Raw genomic sequence first — 20,195 nt, forward strand, 5'->3', positions numbered from 1 at the left:
CTTACTATGCTTTTTACACACTTCCCTTGGGGTGAGAAGGAAAGCTCTTTTCTTACTTAGTATTTGCCCCATTTCAGCTGAAAGCCGAAAGTGACTAGTTTACTCACCCTATTTCCGGGTCACAAGGACTACACTGAGTTGAGGTGCTGAATGTAGGGCCTTTTGTCCAGGGCCTCAAAATGTAGTTTGCTTCTTTCAGTGCCCCACATTGGGCAAAAAAATGTAATGTCTAGGCTAGCTCTCTGGAGGATCTCAGGACAAGACTTGGTGTTAGTGGAGGAGTGAAGTAAACAGGAGAACCACCAGGAGGATAGTCAGTCAAAGATGGAACATCTCATTTCTAGTCCTCTCAACCCCATTGGTACACATCATTACAGCACACATGTTATGTGTGAACTAGAGAACGATTACATCACCATGCTAAATACGAAGTATATGTGTACTAAAGAACCATTATCTCATCAATTCTACTAAGGTAACACCTTATCCTTGTTTAAAGTATACTTCTCCAGAGTTCTGGCCCTGTACAAATCGTGTCAACTATCAAAAACCCTAAAGATGCGATGGCATCCAATTCCAAATCTAATTATTTATAAGGTAGTTGACAAAATAAAAAAGCTAATTATTCTTGACCTACCTTGTTTGAAATCAAGGAATTTGTTCACTAAGTCATTTAATAGTTTAAACAATTAGATAAAAGAAAGTAAAGAATAAAGTAATATGGAGAAAGAAGTAACAGTAGGTGAAGGATCACCTGTAAGCACTGAGAGCTGCAAGAACTCCTAGTCTTTCACATTACAGAGCATTCAATTATGGCTTCCTTTAAAAAGAAAAAAACCCATTACATTTAAAAATCAACATATTTAATAGGATTAAACCCCTTTAGGCTTGGTTGGGAGAGCAGCATCAAAGGCCTAGAATAATGCTAGTCTTTGTTAATATCAAAAGAAAACAATTTGACTCCCCCCCCTCCCCAATAAAGAAGGCTCACCCTCACCTTTTCAGAAGATCTAAACCTTTTTTGGTTTATATTTTAGCATGTAAAAAATGAAGCATCAAAATTCATATATATATATATATATATATATATATATCCTGAATTCAAATGCTAGAGGGGAAGAGATGACAAGTATAGAGATGACAAAGTATAGACTGCCAGACAATATTTGGGCCCCCAAATTAAACCACAGAGTTACCTCACTTTCTGTATATGTGCACAGCTAAGTCCTGTCTATCTGCAAAGACAGAAAATTTCTACCATACTCCCTCTTTTCAATAGTTATCCATAATAATCTTCCTATGACTCACTACCTTGAAAAGAACTAAGTAATGCTTTTTTTTTTTTTTTTAATATACCCACTTGTGTTTTCAATTTATTATTTCAATTGTGGGGATTTGGAGATTGAAGAAAAAAGAAAAAACACACAAAATAAAAAGATTTATATAATGTATGTGTATAATATTAAAAAATAGATCTCTCACAAACATAAAAAATTTATACGTACACACATATCATCACAACACACAACCAATAATACAACGTTTCTCTCTCATATACACATGCATTTATTTTCTTTATAGGGAAGCAGTTATGTCTCTGAAGATACCTTTGTACTTTTCATAGCAGCCATTACTCATTGCTTTCTTTTAAACAGCAAATGACTGACTCAGTTAAGTGACCATGGCTCCAGTTTAGAGGAACTCCAATTAAGGTGTCTTTTTTTAAAAAACACATGATTAAGGAGTTTTTTTTTATATTTAAAGTTCTTTAAAGGTTCTTTGAAGAACCAAACAAAAACACCACTGGGAAAAGACATTTTAAAATTTTGACAAAATATGAAAAAAAAATTTTATATGATTTGTGTTCCTATGTGTTCAAAAGAACTCTGATATCCAATGTACAAAACAAGAGTAAAATATCAGAAAAGTTATTGTATTTCAGGGGCTAAATAGCAAGAGCTATAAATTTAAAAATCATTTCAAAATTTGTAAAGAGCTTTCTAAAATATTGTCTCATTTATTCCTTACAATAAGAAGACAAAGGGGGCATAGATACTCTCATTATGCCCACTTGACAAATGGGGAAACTAAGACCGAGATGGGTGAGCTGACTTGCCTCAGGTCTCACATCTAATGAATGACCTTGACAGCCTCCACATTCAAAAAGCTGCTACTCCTAGTTTACTAGTGCAATAATTATACTGCATAATTGTGCTGGGGGCCAGGCACACAGTCAGAAGACTAATCCTCATCAAATGCAGCCTCACACTTTATCAGCTGGACAAGTCACTTAAGCCTATTTGCCCCTTTCCTCATTTTCCAAAATAAGCAAGAGAAAGAAATGGCAAAGCTGCCAAGAAAACCATAAATGGGGTCGTGAAGAGTTAGGACACAGACAAAAAACTTGTTGATACTGAATCACATGCCCAAGAGTTTCAAGTGAGAGAAAATTCAGGACAATCCCAGCATGGCACTGACACTGGAATGGTACTGGATCCCTAGAACTAGACTAGAAGCAAATGAAGGGGGCAGCTTATAAAGAAGACAACCTGGTTGACGTGAGTTTTAGCATAGCTTCTTAAATAAATATAAAAATTCTCTCCAGCCCACTACCCCAACATGTAGCTCATGGGAGGGTAGAAAATTCGCCCTCATTTTGTAAAAGAAACAAACCTACAAAGTCTCCGGCTTCCAAAGTCACATGCGTAATAAGGATAGAGCTGGTATTTGAGGTCAAGGCACCTGACTCACATCATAGCAGGCATGCTCTCATACTTTGTTACCTTTTTTACAATAAAATATGAATTACCATGAGAGGGAAGGAAAGAAAATATAACACCAGGGATCTTTTTCACCCAAAAATGCTTCTGCAGACAATCCCATCTCTACTAGTTCTTATTCTCCAGAAATATTATGACTGGAGAGATTACCTCCACTGCTCCAGACCATACCTCACTTTTGACAACAAGCAAGTATGACTCTATATAGCTCTTCATGTATGTGTCAAAGAGAGAAACAATTGTTGAAAACAGGACCCTAGACTTTTTAAATACTTTATTTACTGAAAAGAAGGTGGATTTCAAAAAAACCTGGAAAAACGTACATGAATTGATGCTAAGTGTAGTGAGTAGAACATAGAGAACATTGTACACAATGACGAGACTGGGTAAGGATCAATTATGAAGGACATGAGGGGATTTAAAACAATTCCAATAGACTTGTGATGAAAAGAGTCATCTGCATCCAGAGAGAGAACTGTGGAGACTTTGACTTTGAATGGCAAAGTATAGCATTTTCACTTTTTTTTTTGGTTTTCATTTCTTTGGTCTTTTCAAAATTTCTTTCACCTTTTAATCAGATCTTTCTTGCACATCATAACAAACATGGAAATATGTTTAGAATTGTTTAACCTATATTGGATGCTTGCTATGCATGGCGGGGGAGGGGGGGAGAGGAGGCCACGAAAAAATTGGAACAGGAGGTTTGGAAAGTTGAATATTAAAAACTATCTTTGCATATCTTTAGAAAATAAAGTTATTTAAAAAAAAAAAAAAAAACCTTTATTTACACACTACCAAAAACCACCACCACCACCAAACTCAGTACAAAAGTCATAGAATTCCAAAAGGCTGGATCTCACAAGACTACAGAGGCATAGAGTTAAAAGGCCTTTAGGAAACAAACACCTCATTTTATTATGGGTTACACTAAAATCCAGATAGGTTAATGTGGAGGTTTTCCTGAAGGCAGCCTTATTGAAATAATTACTTCAAAATAGCAGCCAGCTGGTAAAAATGCAAACTTTATTTCTCCTTCCAAATTAGCCCGATTAGTTGAGGCCTAACTCTCTGCCTGGCTTCAAGAGATCTTGCAGCTCTGTCCTTGGATTCTGCCTCTGCTTTCTTCAGCCTCCAGCCAGCACCAAGTTGGAAGATGCAATAGATCTCTCTTGCCTCGAAGAAAGGGCTTGTAGGCTTTTCTTCCAGAGTGTTCTGTCTCAAAGCCCCGTCGATGTTCTGGGAGAAATTCTACTTAGTTCTAAGAGCTTCCTCCATATATATGTCATCTCCCAAAGGTCAACTCCTCCTTCTCGAGGCAGGGATTATGGGTTATCTCCCAGAGTACTCTCTGGTCCTAAGAACTTCAAGGGAGGTGTGAATTCAGAGTAAGCCAGCCCCAAAGTGTGAACTCCATTGAGTACTTAGATACTTATGAGCTCTCTAAAGGTGTGAACTCAAGCATTGTTCTATCAGTTCCACTTAGTACCTTGTTTCAAGCTCTGGCCCAAAATATCTCTTTCTAAGATCAAATCAACTCCAATGGCTTAACACTTTGTAAAGATTCCAACAATGTGATACCAAATAATACACAGGTATTAAAGGGCAGAGGAAAGACAAACTCAGGACCATTGGTTTCAAATCCATTCTTTTGTCCACTAAAACATGCTATCACTCATAATTGTACTTTTTAAATGAGAAAGTTCCATTATAAAACTGAAAATCCTTTAAATCTACCATTGATCATTAAATAAAGCTAGAATTTGTATATCATATAACTTACCCCTGTTAGTCTTTTTATCCCCATATTTGGAAAGGTGTGTGAAGAGAAGAGGATACTGGTTTCCAGTATCCTGGAATTTATTCAAAAATAAATAAAATAAATTCAAAAGTGAAAAGAGAATAGAAATATCTTAGCTGTTAAAAAAAATATCCTGACTACCACTTAACCTTACATTGTTGGCACTTGTCAGTGTTTTGTACTCTTTCATACTATATCAAACTATGGAACAAAATATGACAATCAAGTGACTGGTTCCAAATGTAGAACTCTAGACTTAGTAGCTTGTGAGAATTTCAATGAGATAACAGTCATTACATATAAAGTTTATAATGAGGTAATAATATGAAAACATGAACATGGTTCTGGAGTTTACGGCCAGAACTAACTTCTCTTTCATAATGTTTATGATCAATTCAAGGTGATTATACGAGCTTTTGACACTGCAAAAAAGAAAAAAAGGGGGGGGGGGGGGGGGGGGGGGGGGGGGGGGGGGGGGGGGGAGAGGGCAAGGCAAGAGAAAATAATTATGAACATCAATTATTTTCCCAATTTGAGCCAAAAAATATTTCAAACTTTCCCAGGTATACTTATCTGATAATTGTCACCCCAGTTTCCAAAAACATTTATCTATCAAGCACAGAGTTTTAAAAAACTATAAAGCAGACCGGCAGAAACCAGGTACACAACATCTAAGAATGTGAACAAAAATCAATCCCAAATGGGTACGTGACCTAAAATATGAAGAGTAAGTAACATCACAAACAAATCAGAAGAAAATTACTTTTTAGATTATATTTTGTGAGTAAACAAGAGGGAGAGAATTATCTCAGAAGGGAAAATGGATAATTTTAATTATGTAAAATTAAAACATTTTCACATAAACAAACCCAAGCTATCTAAAATAAGAAGGGATGTGGGAGGAGGGAATCTTTGTAGCAAATTTCTCTGATAAAGATCTCTTTGGAAAACATATCCAAATTTAAAAGAATAAATAAGACTCATTGTCATTTGATAAATGCTTAAAAATCATAAACAAACAGCTTTATGAGTTAGATATTCAAGCTATGAATGACCACATTTTATGAATGTTCTTTAAAAAAAAAAAAAAACAATTAGAACAGTGAAAAGTACAACAACTCTATAAAGTTTGACCTCACATATATCAGATTGATCAAGATGACAAAAATAAAAAATGAAAAATGTTTGGTAGGGCTGTGGAAAAGCAGGCGAATTACCTCGTTATTGATGTAGCAGTAAACCATTCTTAGACATTCCAGAAAGCAATCTGGAAAATATATGCCCCAAAATTTATACCCTTTTACTCAAGGATACTACTACTACTAGGTCTATATACTCAAAAAGAAAAGAGAAAAAAGAAAGGGGGAAACACAAATATGTTGCAGAGAATGGGAAAGAAACAGAACCAGATGGATCCACTGAAAAATGGCTGAAAAAGTTATATAATTTTCAAATCTGATAAAAATGATTGTTTTTAAAAAAAAATGAAAAAGATAACTTCAAAGAAAACTAGATTTATATAAATCGATGTAAAGTGAAATGAATAGAACCAGAACAAAAATGCAAACAACAACAATATTGAAAAGACAGATAACTTTGAAAGACTGAGGAACTATAATGGGAGAAAAAAATTAGACCAAACATGGTCTCCTGATGAAACAGGCTTACTGGCAGTGATGTTATAGACTCAAGAATCCAAGGGTACTTTTTCCCCCCACTTAAATAAGGCCAAAGAGAAACTGATTTGGTACTAATTACAGGAATTTCATTTTCTTTATTTGGGGGGAGGGGGGTGAGAAGGGGCCCGAGAAAACAGATTTTCATTGATTAAAAAAAATTTTAAAGATAATGCTTGACATTTTCACAGAATTTATTAAAGAACAGTGAAAATTCCAACTGTGCGCTAGATACAATGTTGGGTGCTAAAAAATACAAAGACAAAAATCAAATAGTAACTATTCTCAAGGATCTTATTAAGGTTGAAAAGGGAATTGTTTGCATATATTAACATTAACACAAAAAATACAAAGAAATCAAATTTAAGTAGTACTAACATAACCTCAAAGGCTAAATTCTCCAACTCCCACTCAACCTTCCCTAAATGAACATCAGATCAAAGCCTTCTAGTATTAAAAGGAGCTCAAACTACTAATTCCATGTCTGAGACAATCAATATATAAGGGAAATTACTTCTGAACAAAAGTATAAACTTTTAGAAATGGATCACACTTTACCAATACTCTGTCAAGAATGTTTCCTTGGATAGATCCTCTTCCTCCCCATCCCCAACCCCTTAAAGTAAGCAATATACACAAATTAGATTAGGTGTTGACAGTAAATTTCATATTCTAGAAGATGATGGTAGTTGATTCTTTATGTGCAAGTGACCAAGCTAATCCTTTCCTCCTAACACACTCAATTATTCAGGAACAGTTTATGTTCGTGGAGTTTTCTACAAGTAAGCTCAAATCTGGAGGAAGGGAAGAAGGCCAGAGAGGAAGGGAATTCTTTGCCCTTGCAAATATTTAAACTGAACCTAGTCTGAGAAATGTCTTCTACTAGAGGTCACACACAACCCACAAAAAAAAAACAAAAAAAAAAAAAAAAAAAAAAAAAAACACCCTAAAGTGGGTAAAAAGTTAAGAAGATGACAAGTAGATAAAAGGTCAAGAAACAAAATCAAATTTTAAAACGTGTAACAGTCAAAGAAATAAAAGTGAATGGATTTTGAATATATAAAGATAAAGACAGTTGAAGAGAATCTCTATCACTACCAATAAATGATTCTGTGAAGCCTTTAACTTGTTTTTCAGGCCCTTAAGAATATCCTTCATGGCTTATATTTTGATGTAAGGTTAGAATAAAAGATACAACACATTATCCTTATTATTTCAAACAAGGATGTGGGCCAATCCTTACTTTCTTATGTAATAGAAAATAAACTAATTCAACTGCAGAAAGCCCAGAATCCATTCTCTAGAATTCCCAACATTTCAACAAACTTTGTACAAGACATTGTCTCTAAACCTACACAAAAACAAAAAAGCAGGATCCCCATTTCACCCTATTACTATGATCATTTATAAATACTGACATGGTATGTGACTAAAATATGTAGTTAATATAATCAATTTTCTCACACACTGACCTTTTTCTTGATGGCCCTTCTTCAAAATCTGAAGAACTAACATCGTTGCTAGTTGAGGACACTTGTGATGCGTCGTCCTTCTCATTCTCTGACTGTTCTGATGCTGGTCCTAATCCCTTAGATTGGCCATTAGTGAGGAGCCCTACAAGTGAGAAGAGGGAATGTCATGGTTAAAGGAACACCAGAAAGTGGCATACTAGGATACAAATGATATTTGCAGCCTGGGAAATAAGCAGAAGCTTCACAGGGGGATGAACAATTACAGAATATGAGAACCGATATTCTGCTGTTCATATCTGGAGGATAAGATAATAAAGAAAAACATACATAATGAGAAAGTAATTCAACAAGAAGGGGGGAAAAAAACTAAAACTGACAAAACAAATTCTGCAACTGTCTGGAGCACTGCCCCCAATTCAATATCATCCACCAACATCCTACAATTCAGAAGATGTTTTTAAAAAAGTGATAATGAGGTATAATTATGAAATGTGTTTAACATAAACTTGAACATGATCAAAGATTAAGAGCTGGAAGAGATTACCCTGATCTCACAAAGGAGAAAAACTAAGACACAAAGGGTGTAAATGACTTGCCCGGAATTCCACAGAGAAGTAGATGGAAAGAGCCATGATTTGATAGCTTTAATACCTCATCTAGAGTTCTTTCCATTGCATTAAATCTAGAATCTGGAAAGTCTCCTTGGAAAATGATGCTATCATAACTCAACAAAGTGTTTTGAGGAACTCTGGTTTAAAGAGTAAATTGGAGCTTATCAGTGACCCCACAAAAGAAAAATCACAACATTTCTAACAATATGGTAATGTCCAGCTTAATTATTTATTCAATACTTTCAGTTCTCAGTGATTTTCTAGCCATTTCCATATGTTAAAACTCTGCATAAAGGACAATTTATTTGATATTACTAACAATATGAAGCCATGTATCACATGATTTAAGAAAGTTCTCAGTAAGGCATTTAATTTTTTATGTGTTACTGCAAGACAAGATTGTATTCCTTAAAAGGGGAAACTTATTCTTCTTTAAAAAGTAAATTTCTCCACTATTTAGTTCTCATAAGCAGTTGATTATAGAGAAAAAATAAAGGAGGGGAAAGTAGTGATGCCTCTTTGACTTCCCTTCCTCTCCACCCCCCATAACTACTATTCCCTTTATCACTCAGCCTTTGACCCCTGCTAGTAGTTATCTCGTCTATCCACTTGTAAAAACTTAGAATTATAATTCTCATTCTTTCTCAATTTCTAACTCTCTTTCCCAATCTCTCCCCAAACAAGGTCAGTCCCAAACCACCACCATTATAAGGTACAAATAGCTTTTTCCATACCTAAATTCTAGTTCATAATGTATCTTCTTAGTGACTATTCTCCTCTGCTCTATTTTTCTATACTCATACCCTTTAAGGAGTCAATTAACTCTCCTTCCTGCTCAAACACTTAACTTGCTCTCCAATTAATTGAAATATTGTTCTCCCCTCATTCTATCTCTAGACACCTTCTCCAACACATAATCTTTCACTGATCATACTTCTTACACTGATACACAAGGGCAGGAGGCATAAACTCCCCACTCCCAACTGCAACCTCCGATAGCCTATTATCATCATTCAAGAAAATCAAGACATTCTCTACTCCCTTCATACTCCCCTTCCTTCAAGCTGCTTGCAGAACAAATAAATATCCTATCCCGATCTCCTAAAATTTTCCTTGGAAACTTTCAAATTCAACAAAAACCTTGCTATTATATTTTCTTCTTTCATTGACTAATAATAATAAATCATCTCCACATTTTCTACTCTAGGTTGCACTCCTTACTATCAATCAAAAACACTCGTCTCCAAAATTTCAAACTTTCAAATTGATCAACCTGACTGTAAGTTCCTGTACTTTCACCTCTCCCAAGGCCTATTCACTAAACCTGTTCTTTGCTCTCATCAGAAAGTAAAAGGTGCTTTCTTTGTCTACAGATTTGGAGAAGTTTGATGGGTGTATTAGTAGAGGAAAGGGAAAGAAAGAAAGAATCTTTTACTTAACTATGTCTGTGTGTGTGTGTCTCTCTCTCTACTCACTACTTCATTTACATTACACCTACTCACTGTCAAAAAGCTCTAAAATTATTTCAGTCCACTCCAACAATTTTATAAATGACTTAAAAAGTAAACTTCCTCAAATTTTCAAATGAAAAAAAGCTGAGAAAGACATATAATATAATGGATGACAAAAAGGCCCCAAGAAGCAAGAATTTTCAGGCTGATAAGGAAAGCTAACAAAGATACAAGAATCCTGCATTTAGCTTTTTTTTTTAATGTACAAGTAGGACAGAGAATAACTATAGTTTATATGTGAAGAGACCTAAACTGTAAATTGAGAATGAACCAACTATATGATATGTCTGCTTAAAAATCTAACATAATCAGGGCTACAATGATTTTAAAAAATACCATTCCTAAATGAAATATCATCACTGTTCTCTGTGTTAAAACAATACTTCCCACATTTTTGAAAACATTTTTTATAAACGTTATGTTTTTAAAACATTTTTTACTTCTGAACATCTCTTCTATCTTTCCTTAGCAAGCCAATCCCCTGTAGTATCAAGTTAAAAAGAAAGAGGAAAAACAATTCAAGAAAATCAATCAACATGTCAATTGATTCTAACTATATATCTAACACTCCATTGTATAACATAGGTGAAAATTTATGGGAAATCCCAAAAAGATAAGAATCTGATTCAGATGTGCAATAAAGTATGAAAATACAGGGTAAAGGAAATTTGGCAATCTATGGGGAACTTTTTAATATTTCAAGACAATCATCAACTAGAATAAAGAAAATTTGCCACAGAGTGAATGTTGGAGAAGGCAACTTTCAATTCAGCCTCTAACTTTTTTTTTCATATTTCAAAATTTCACCTTTATTATAGCCTATAGAGTCTTTTAAAAAATTCTTATTAAAGCTTTTATTTGCAAAGCATATGAATGGGTAATTTTTCCAAATTGACTCTTCCATAACCTTTTCTTCCAAATTTTCACTTTCTTCCCCTCACCCACTCCCTTAGCTGGCAAATAGTCCAATATATGTATGCTAATTATGTTGAAATACATGTTAGATCCAATATATGTATACATATTTATACACTTTTTAAAAAAAAATTAGCTAAATGCAACATTTTAACAGCTAACTTTGCAAAAATGGAAAATGTAATCTGACCCATTTACAGGACAACCTTTTCATAGAGTTTGTGAAACAGAGTGAAATGTCCTGTATGAACGTAAATATTTCTAACAGCATCTTGTATAGCAAAGAAACTAGTAATATGTGATTAATCTATTAAGAAATGTTGAACTGAATTGCACTAAGCTAACAAAACAATATTATGGCATAAGAAATCATGAATCTTATATTAAATTACTTACCATATAGGGGAGACAGGGGAGGGAAATTTGGAACACAAAATTTTCTAAGGGTGAATGTTGTATGAATTGATACAGAGTAAAATAAAAAGCAAAAAACAAAAATAGCATGACAACAGCATAAAGGAAAATGACATTAAAAAGCCTTTTGAAAATTCATCAACAAAATGACTAACTCCGAATTCAGGAGTTGATGATGAAACAAACCTCCTGCCTCCCAGCAAAGAAGAGAACTACAGATGAGAAAAGAATACATTTTCAGACAAGAGTAATATGGTGATTTCTTTTGCTTGATAATAAAAAAAAAATTTTTTTAAATAAAATAAAAATTAAAAACTCGTGAGGGTGAGGAGTTATTGAAAAATGATAATGGCTTTTTTAAAGGAAATCAACAAAATATTTATATTTTTTAAAATGGAATGGCTTGTTAAATGAGGTTTAAGCATCAAGACCCTAACTTCTTAAAGATATAGCACAGAATAAATTCCTGCTTTCAGGAGCAATTTTTATAGGTAATTTGTAATGTCTATCTAAATCTCAAGATTAATTTATATTTCTGTGAAAAGTATGAGATAAAGAAAACAAATTTTCTGGGTTTCAGTCCCAGTCCAGCTACATAGAAGCTATGTGGCCTTGTATAAATAATTTAATCTTTCTTAGTCTTTTTGACTTTGCTTTAAAAAGAGTAAAGGGAAAAAATGGTAAAACTATATGATCCATGTAGTCCTTTCCAGCTCTAGATGAGCTAATGATCTATATTTAATAAATATCTATACGCTACCTTCTTAAACTATTGTTTGTGACTCCAAATGAGATCTCATAGCTGATGTGGGAATTATTAAATTATAATTATCAGAAAATGTGTGATTTGTATGTCTATCTGATATACTATTTACCCACAGTCACAATTTCTCAGGCAAAAAGTAGACAATGTTTAAAAAGCCCTGATCTATATAATCATATTTTAGATTAATGAATATTACCAAACTGTATTTTGGGTTATAAAAATATTGCCAAAGACTATATTTAAATTATTTTTATTTTAAAATTATCTAGAAAATCTTATTTTAGAAATTACTAAAGAATATATAAAAATTAAACGACATGGAGGGAGGCTGTTAAGGGTTCCACAATGTTTTAGAATTGAGGTCTAAATATATATATTAATTCACAAACTGCAACTATGGAAGACCTCTCCCAATGGAAATAATCATTAAAAATGATTCCTCAAACTGATGGTAGAGGATCTCAGCAGCGAAAATGGAGGCCTCTCTACTGTAGTTACTTTCAAATAAATAGAAAATGTGACTACATGGCATCTGGCTATGAAAATATTTAGAAGAAGATTTATATGCCATTAAAATCGATAATCTAAGGTGAAAAAACTAAGGTTCTCCGATAAATCCAAGTAACTGTCAGCTGGATATACCACAAGTCATTATTTACTAACAATGTGCAGGTTCTAGAACACAGAAATTGTCATACAATGGTAATGATAGCATTATATATTTGAATTCCACAATATCCTGGTTAGGTAGGGAATATTCTTTCCTCTTTTTAATATTTAAGGAAACAGAGTCTATCTTGGGAGATACCTGATAGTATCAACATCTGGAGCAGGGTTAGAATCCAGATTGTTTTGACTCCATCTTACACATTAAGCCACACTGCTAGAAGGGGGCTTAACATCCTAAAATATTCACTTCACAGGTAAGAAAACTAGCCTAAAAGTAGAATGTCCTATATTTCACCTGACGAACAGAATGTCACGAATTTAAAAGATACAGAGTTCTATTTTTCCCCCCAGGAAAATATGTGGGGAAAAAATAGGGGTCTGCCCATTGGTAGCCTGGACAAAAGAAGGTCAATATCATTACAAGGGAAAAAACTAAAAACTTTTATTAATTGGTAAATCATCTTCCATAAAAATCCCCAATACTGCTGCAGAGAAAAATCACCTTTATTGCTGGGCAAGCATCCTAAACATTTGGCTAGGCCTTCCTTATGTCTCTCTAGTCTACTGAACACGAATCAGATTTAACTTGTACTAAAATACAAGCCACACAATCAGGACCACATGGTCCTTCTTTCCTTCCAAACAGCTGGTCAGCACGATGGGGACTAATGCCACCCGGCAGAATAGACATAATTATAACATGATCTAAGCCACTCAGATAACGCTTTGGGCCTTTTCCCGTTAATATAAGTAGAACTGATAGGCAAGGCAGTTGTCCTTCAGTCCCATTTGTTTTTAGTCAGAGTGAGGGAAGAAAACTAAGATAAAAGACTTCATCTTTCAAATCCCTCACCTATATTTTAGTTGTGCCCTACCCCTTGCTTCTTTTTCATAAAGAGAAAATAAATCCCAATCTTCCCCAGACCCTTATCTTTCTCTGTTGTATTAATATCCACCAGATTAAAGCACTTCCATTATATCTCTGGATAAAGAAACACGTGGTGCAGTACAATCACCCTGGAGTCCTGTAGGACTACAGGCCCATCCATACCAAGAACAACAAATGGGAGAGTCTATCTTTGTAACAGGGCCTGACACAGCTCCACTGACTCCATACCACAAAGATCAAGTCAAGCCCTGTGCAACAGACACTCCAAACCAGAAGAAAAACAAAGAGAAAACAGCACCCTGTAATCAGTAATGATTGCCAGGTCCAGTAGCTTTTCCATCCACCTTCCAAATTAGCAAGAAATGAAATGTTGACTACTAACTGGCAACTCAATATAGCAACTTGAATCCTGCTTTTTCCCCAGCACTGAAAAATAATGAACAAGAAAGAAAGGTTATGGGGCTATAGGCAGGACAGACCAGCTAAAGTTATACATGTATTAGCATCTTGCTGCCCCTTGCTCAAACACAAAAGAGGGTAGGAAGTTATGGTGAAAAATTCAAGATAGTTTACTACCTAAAGGCTCAGATTACAAATATATTTGAAGTAAATTTTTCTTACTGTTATTCTTAATTGTGTTTTTTTCCTATCGTGGGAAAAGATTAAGAACTATTTCCTGCCTTTCCTCCCAGCCCCTCACCCCCCCCACAACACATCCATAAAACAATTACAATAATCTCAAAAGAATCACCTGTGTTCAAGAATACCCCCCAACCCCCACCACACAAAATCATGATCTAGAGAAGGACTAGAAATAAAGAGAAAACAATGAGACCTTTGAAGCTGTTCCAGGACTTCTACAACATCTGTAGCACACCCAACTAATTAGCATATTAGGGAGAGCTACTGTATTGAGCAAGAGATGCACAAAAGGTAATTCTGTTTTATAGAGCCAAAGCCATCTGTCACCTTGTCACAGTGAGACAAGGTATCACATTACATATTAAACAGGCGGCAAGCTTCCACCATCAGGCTTCCAACAGTTGCTGCCCAATCTTTCTTTTTATATATAAGTGTAAATTCAGAATTAGTGAAAGCACTGCCTCCTCTGTCTTAGAAAGGCTTTTGGAATTGGAGGTGCTTAGGGTGAGCAGAATACTCAGTTTGCCTCTACTGAGAAAATCCCACTAGAGAATTAAAAGCAAAACAACAACAACAAAAGATAACATCAAGAAAAATGATTTTGGCTCCCTGCTTTGGCCTGGGGAGACTGAAGAATAAGAAAGGCCATGGGGTGGGACAGAAGAGGAAAGGTTAGGTTCACAGATTCAACAATTTGAGCATCAAAAGTTATTTATTCATTATTGGAATCTTGGCCTGAGACTTAAAAGTCAAAAAAGCTGGTCTAAACACAGAGACTCTTTTGTCACTGCACAGTCAGATCAACTGGTTAAACTCTCAGTACATGCATAAAGGTAAGGAGAAAAGGAAAAGCTGAACTCTGGACAGGCAGCAAGATGTCTAACCAAGACAAGGGAGGGAGGAAGAGAAGAGAAGGGATTTGGGGAGAATTGAGGTGTAGGAGAAGGGATTGGGGAGAGAAAAAGAAGGCTGTAACAATATCTCATCTTATAAGAAAGACTTATTACTTTTCCTACTGAAAATGGCCTCCAAGTAAAGGGAATGAAACAGACTATCAACTTCCCTTTGTCTGTACATTTTGCATCCTAGTCAGGAAAATTTTAAGCATGAGCATCTCTCAATATTCCTGAAAAATAACCAAGAGCTCTAGGTCAGCAAATAATTTTGTTGCAACAACAAAAAGCTATTGAATTGTATCTTGGGTCCTCTTACTATTTTCAGTGGCTAAGCACCTACTATGTGTGCAAGATAGCATGGCCCTTTCCACAGAGGGCATTTAAAATAACCTACCTCAATCAAAGCCAGAGGCTAGTAACTTGATCAATCTTTCTTCAAATGTCTGGAAGGGGGAAGGCCTGAATTTTTTACATAAAGTCAGAGAACCAACCCAAATATACTACTTAATAATGTAAAGTAGCAGATCCAGCATCATTATGCTGAGGAAAGTCTCTTATTACCACTCTACCACACAGGCAAATGGTTTACAATGACCAAAAAGCAACAATACTGTGACTCTGTCTCTGTACATCTCTCCTGTCCCTCTCTCTCTCGTTTGTGCTAATCTACAGCAGAAGTGCACGTGTGCACAAAAACAAAACAAGAGAGTAAACAGAACAGTCTCGAAAGCCACAGTATTTGCTGAATACTGACATCATATCTGATACTGTGCTAAGAACAGGAGATACAAAGGGAAGAAAAAACAGTTCCTGATTTCAAGGTGCTCTGGATCCAATATGGAAGACAAAAAGTCACACAACTGCAATTGAGATGGCAACAGATTTGTAAATTCTCCGAGAAAAGAAACCAGCAATACAAGGGGGAAAGAACTATTGTTCAGGAAAGGATAGACTTCTACAATACACTGATAAGGTTCGTGGAAATCCTATAATTTCCTAACAGTCTCAAAAATCTAGAGATGATGATCATAAACAGTGTGGGAGCAGGGGAATGAGAGAATACAGGATTACATTTCTCCAGCACTTCTCTCCAGGACCTCAACCATGGAATAGAAACAATGCAACAGAAATGTGACAAATGCACAAGGGAGTGAGAGTAGGAGTGTTTCCAACAATTTCCAGGAAAGGTTTCCTGGACCCAATGGGAAAAGGAAAGAAAGAAAAAATATTTTAATTCCGATCAGCCTAATGATCAGAATTTACTCCTGTTGGTTTTCTTCCAAACATTACCTACTTTCTATTCCTCAATTCCCTAAAACAGGAAATACTTCCGGTAATGTACAATTTTATAATAAAGGAAGGCTGCTGTTACTTCAGTGTAGTTTTGTGTGACTTCTGTATTATATTGCTATATACTGTTCTGCTCTAGAAGGTAGCTTCTCAATCTGCAATCTATGAATTTCTTTTTTTTAAATTCCCAACATTTTATGAATGGTTTTTCAAAATAACTTATTTCTTCTAACTGTATGAATTTTGTTTTGTCCATTTTTAAATATTACTCAGAAAAGGGGTCAAAAGGTTGCAATCACCTGAAAGTCAAAGGGCCCCTGACAGGGAAAGTCAAGAACACTTATTCTTTCAATTTTATGAATTTCTTTTCTGAATACCCCATCACTTATCTCAATTCTCCAAGGAAACATCTACCTTTATTCACCTGATTTCTGGTCAAATTGTGCAAGAATAACAGGAAACTTTTGGTAGGCTATTGTCTCTAAAAGAATGTGGTTATATTTATGAGCCTTTTCTGAACCTTATTACCCAAAGTTCCAATTATCTCCTGCTAATAGTTCCTGCAACATTATGTTCCTTCCTAGTGGACATATTGCAATCCAAACTTTGAGAAACAGGGGGAGATCTGAAAAATAGAGGGGGAAAAGAGAATGAGTTAGAAAGTGATCTTCTTGGTGCCAAAGTTAATTTCCCTGTTTTACAAATGGAAAAAGTGAGAACAATAGAATTTGTTCACGGTCACCAAAATGGTCAACAGAATCCACTGACTTCTTCATCATCCAATACCATCCTCATCATCCTACATGAATTTCTTTTTACTCTGAATATAGCCAAAAATGGAGGACACCCCATTTTTTGTCAAACATGCCTTGAAAGCAAGCATGAGCAAATGAGCTGCATACCAAAAGTAATCCTATGGAGATGTACAATTGCAAAATAAAAAACACAATCCTACCAACCATAAGATTTGGTCTGGTATGAGGAAAAAAAAGAAATATGACCAAAAGGAAAAGGAGCCATCTGTAATGTTTTAAAATGAAAGCTAACAATATGGGGAAATGAACCATTATGGCTTTGTTCTGTTCCATGGGAGGGAGGGGGTTGGGAATATGAATTACCTCAAAATTAAGAGTTAGAAAACAGAATGGTATCTCCCTTTCTAAAAATCTGGCATATCCAGATATGAATTCCTATAAGAGAAATAATAGGTCTTGATGATTTAAGTTTGCACAAAAAATACTTCTCTTTAAAAGATTTCACACAGATTGCTTTTCAAATACACTACTCTTCATAGCATTTTAAATCTCATCTGATTTACACAAACTCAAATGAGTACTCAAATTTTCAGGAAAAATGCCAGAGACACCTGTGTCACTTTATATTTCTCCTAAGACATAAAGATAGAATAAATAATAGAGAATAGAATAAAGATAGAAAGTGAAATTTATACACCATTGAATATACATCTTATCTGATGTGACAGATCAGATCTTGTGAGTAGTTTGTCAATCAATCAATAATCATTTATTGGCTGCGTGTTATGACAGGCACTCTACTAGACTCAAGAGATAGAAATACAAAGAATGAAGTAAGTCCTACTTTCAAGAAGTTTACATTCTAAAAGGTATGGATAAGATAGGAAGTTTGAACCCCAGAGGTGCTAAGTTTGGTCACAGAACTAATTTGTTTTAGAGACCAGATTTGGACACAGATCTGCCTAGAAAACAGCACTTACTAGTTATTAGCCTTCCTAGGAATGAACTTTGTCAAGGTTTTGTACAAACTCCCTTTCCAAGGAACTCACAGCCCTGTATGTACATTTTATTATTGACCTCAGAGCATCAATGAAGGAAAGTAACCAAACTTTTACATCAAGACAATCAATTCACGCATTTTCCAGAAAGACTTAAATAAAGAAGACTATTATGCCTAAAAGCATTAAATGAGGTGACTGTAAATCTAGGTTCAAAGTTCAGTCAGACCTATCACCACTTAAGCCAGATTTCCTTCAAGGTGAATTATACTTGAAGCAGGGGATAGGAAGGACATGAAACTATAGTAATACAGGAGTAAATTTGTAAGGATGGGGGGGGAGGGGGAGAAAGAGGAGATACATTGAAAATCTATTCCAGTAACTAATATCTGCAAATATTTGAATGACTCAAGATCCAGTCTATGCAATAAGATTGAAAACATCTATTACTAAAGAAATAGCATTAGAGTAGGAGTAAAAAGCTTCTTTTTATTCCCCAAATCTAAGATAATATGTATCGTGAGAGAAATCACTCTTAATAAAAACATCTCTTAATATGCCTCAGTTTCCCACACCATTTTAAAGGGGAAGGGGCATTAGTGCCTGTCGGTGACGCTGTAAAAGAGAGGGAGGAGAAGGGAGATGAAATTTATGATATCTACTTACCTCACTACAGCCAGATGCATTTTGCATCCTGTTAGATGTATTTTATCTACAATGCCTAAAATGATATAAAATAAGTACTGATATTAAGAAGGCTAGATTCATGGCAGGTCCTGAAAGGAATATTCAAACCTATGGGTGCCTGGTTAACACTGCAGTTTTGACCAAAATGGTCAGCAGAGCTAACAGCGTGATTTCTCCCCTTGTAAATTTCCACAACACCTTTGCAGGCCCCACACTGCCCCCCGGGGAGGCTATCAAAGAAGAAAGAATTATTAATATTAAGCAAATCACAATATTTTATATACTCCTATATAGTACCTTGCCACCCATAATGGATTTAATCAGGACTCCAGCAGGGAAATCCACAAAGGCCTATTCCCTCAACAAAAGCCACATCAACCTAAAACAAAATCTAGTGCTCGATTTCATTTTGTTTATAGGAACACACCTTCTATCCCAGGCTCCTCAAGACAAGCCACCAAACACTGCACCTGACAGACCCGTGGAACAGCCATCCTCAGAGCCGGATCATTGCTGAGAGAGAAAGAGAGAGGAAAGAGGGGGAGAGAAGGAAAAGAGGGAAAGGAGAGGGGGAGGAAGATGGGAGGGAGGGAGGAAGAGACAGAGACAGACAGAGAGAGAGGGAAAGAGCGAGAGGCAGGCTTCAGAGCACTTGTCAACAATCCTCCTGGTGTACGTAATAAGCAGCCGGCAGTGCAGATTCAGCACAGTAATAGGACAGCAAGAATAGCAATGGCTTGGGAGGGGGAGGGGAGAGAAAAGGTTATTTATGTTGATGGAAAGAAGCTAACACCAAAGAGGAGGTCTCTAGAATACAGCCACCTCCCTCCACCCCCCCCATTAAAAAAATGACAGAAGCAAAATTCAGAAGGTTTATTATCATGGGTTGCTTTCTTTCCTTCTCCTTTTCTTTTTAAAGAAATGTGAGCAGCCCAAAAAAAAAAAAAAAAAAAAAAATCTCATCCCTAGATTACGGAACATTTACATTGAAGGGGAGGAAAAAAACCCCACAGTTCCAAAGACCTTTGAAAGGATAGTATTCAGTTTAATTGTCTGCAGATCCGATTTGCCAGACTATGCACCCCCCCCCCCAGCCCTCAACCCCCCCCCCCAATGAGCAGAGAGCTGGCTGAATGACACATTTTCAATAACATATTCCTACTTAATATCATAATTTGTGTCATTCAGCACTTGCCTTTTATTTATTTTTATTTGTTTTTTTGGCTGGGGAATCTGGGCAGTTCTCCAGACAGACTGCAGAAATCTCTTTCCACATGCTTCCCTAGGCTCCTCCCTCCGTCCTTCCCTTCCTCCCTCACACCCTCCTTCCCATCCATTCCAGCCACCATGGTGCTTCATTAGCTACAAAATGAGCTAATAGTACAAAACAGACATGGGCCAGTGCTACCCAGCCTGGCCAAAATAT

The 20,195-nt window shown here is 35.7% G+C and overlaps 1 protein-coding gene and 1 long non-coding RNA gene across 4 annotated transcripts in view; one reads left to right on the top strand and one right to left on the bottom strand.

The window, feature by feature from the left end:
* JARID2 (jumonji and AT-rich interaction domain containing 2) overlaps nucleotides 1-20,195 on the bottom strand; it is a 315,080-nt gene that overhangs the window by 127,818 nt on the left and 167,067 nt on the right. Inside the window, exons 1-2 of one of the 2 annotated variants that reach the window (XM_031946823.1) lie at nucleotides 19,197-19,323; nucleotides 7,727-7,868 (exon numbers count right to left, since the gene is read on the bottom strand). In XM_031946823.1, the coding sequence (XP_031802683.1) occupies nucleotides 7,727-7,868; nucleotides 19,197-19,263 (209 nt within the window). In that variant the 5' untranslated portion in view covers nucleotides 19,264-19,323. Of the gene's footprint in view, nucleotides 1-7,726; nucleotides 7,869-19,196; nucleotides 19,324-20,195 lie in introns of those variants that run through there. The other variant, XM_012541631.2, reaches the window with a different exon arrangement.
* Nucleotides 12,450-20,195, top strand: part of LOC116420637 — a 44,238-nt gene continuing 36,492 nt past the window's right edge. For both annotated transcript variants that reach the window (XR_004231014.1, XR_004231015.1), the window contains exons 1-2: nucleotides 12,450-12,866; nucleotides 13,572-16,012. This is a non-coding gene — a long non-coding RNA (uncharacterized LOC116420637). The remainder of the gene's footprint in view (nucleotides 12,867-13,571; nucleotides 16,013-20,195) is intronic.

The sequence above is a fragment of the Sarcophilus harrisii genome, chromosome 1 (genome assembly GCF_902635505.1).
Source record: "Sarcophilus harrisii chromosome 1, mSarHar1.11, whole genome shotgun sequence".
Lineage (NCBI taxonomy): Eukaryota > Metazoa > Chordata > Mammalia > Dasyuromorphia > Dasyuridae > Sarcophilus > Sarcophilus harrisii.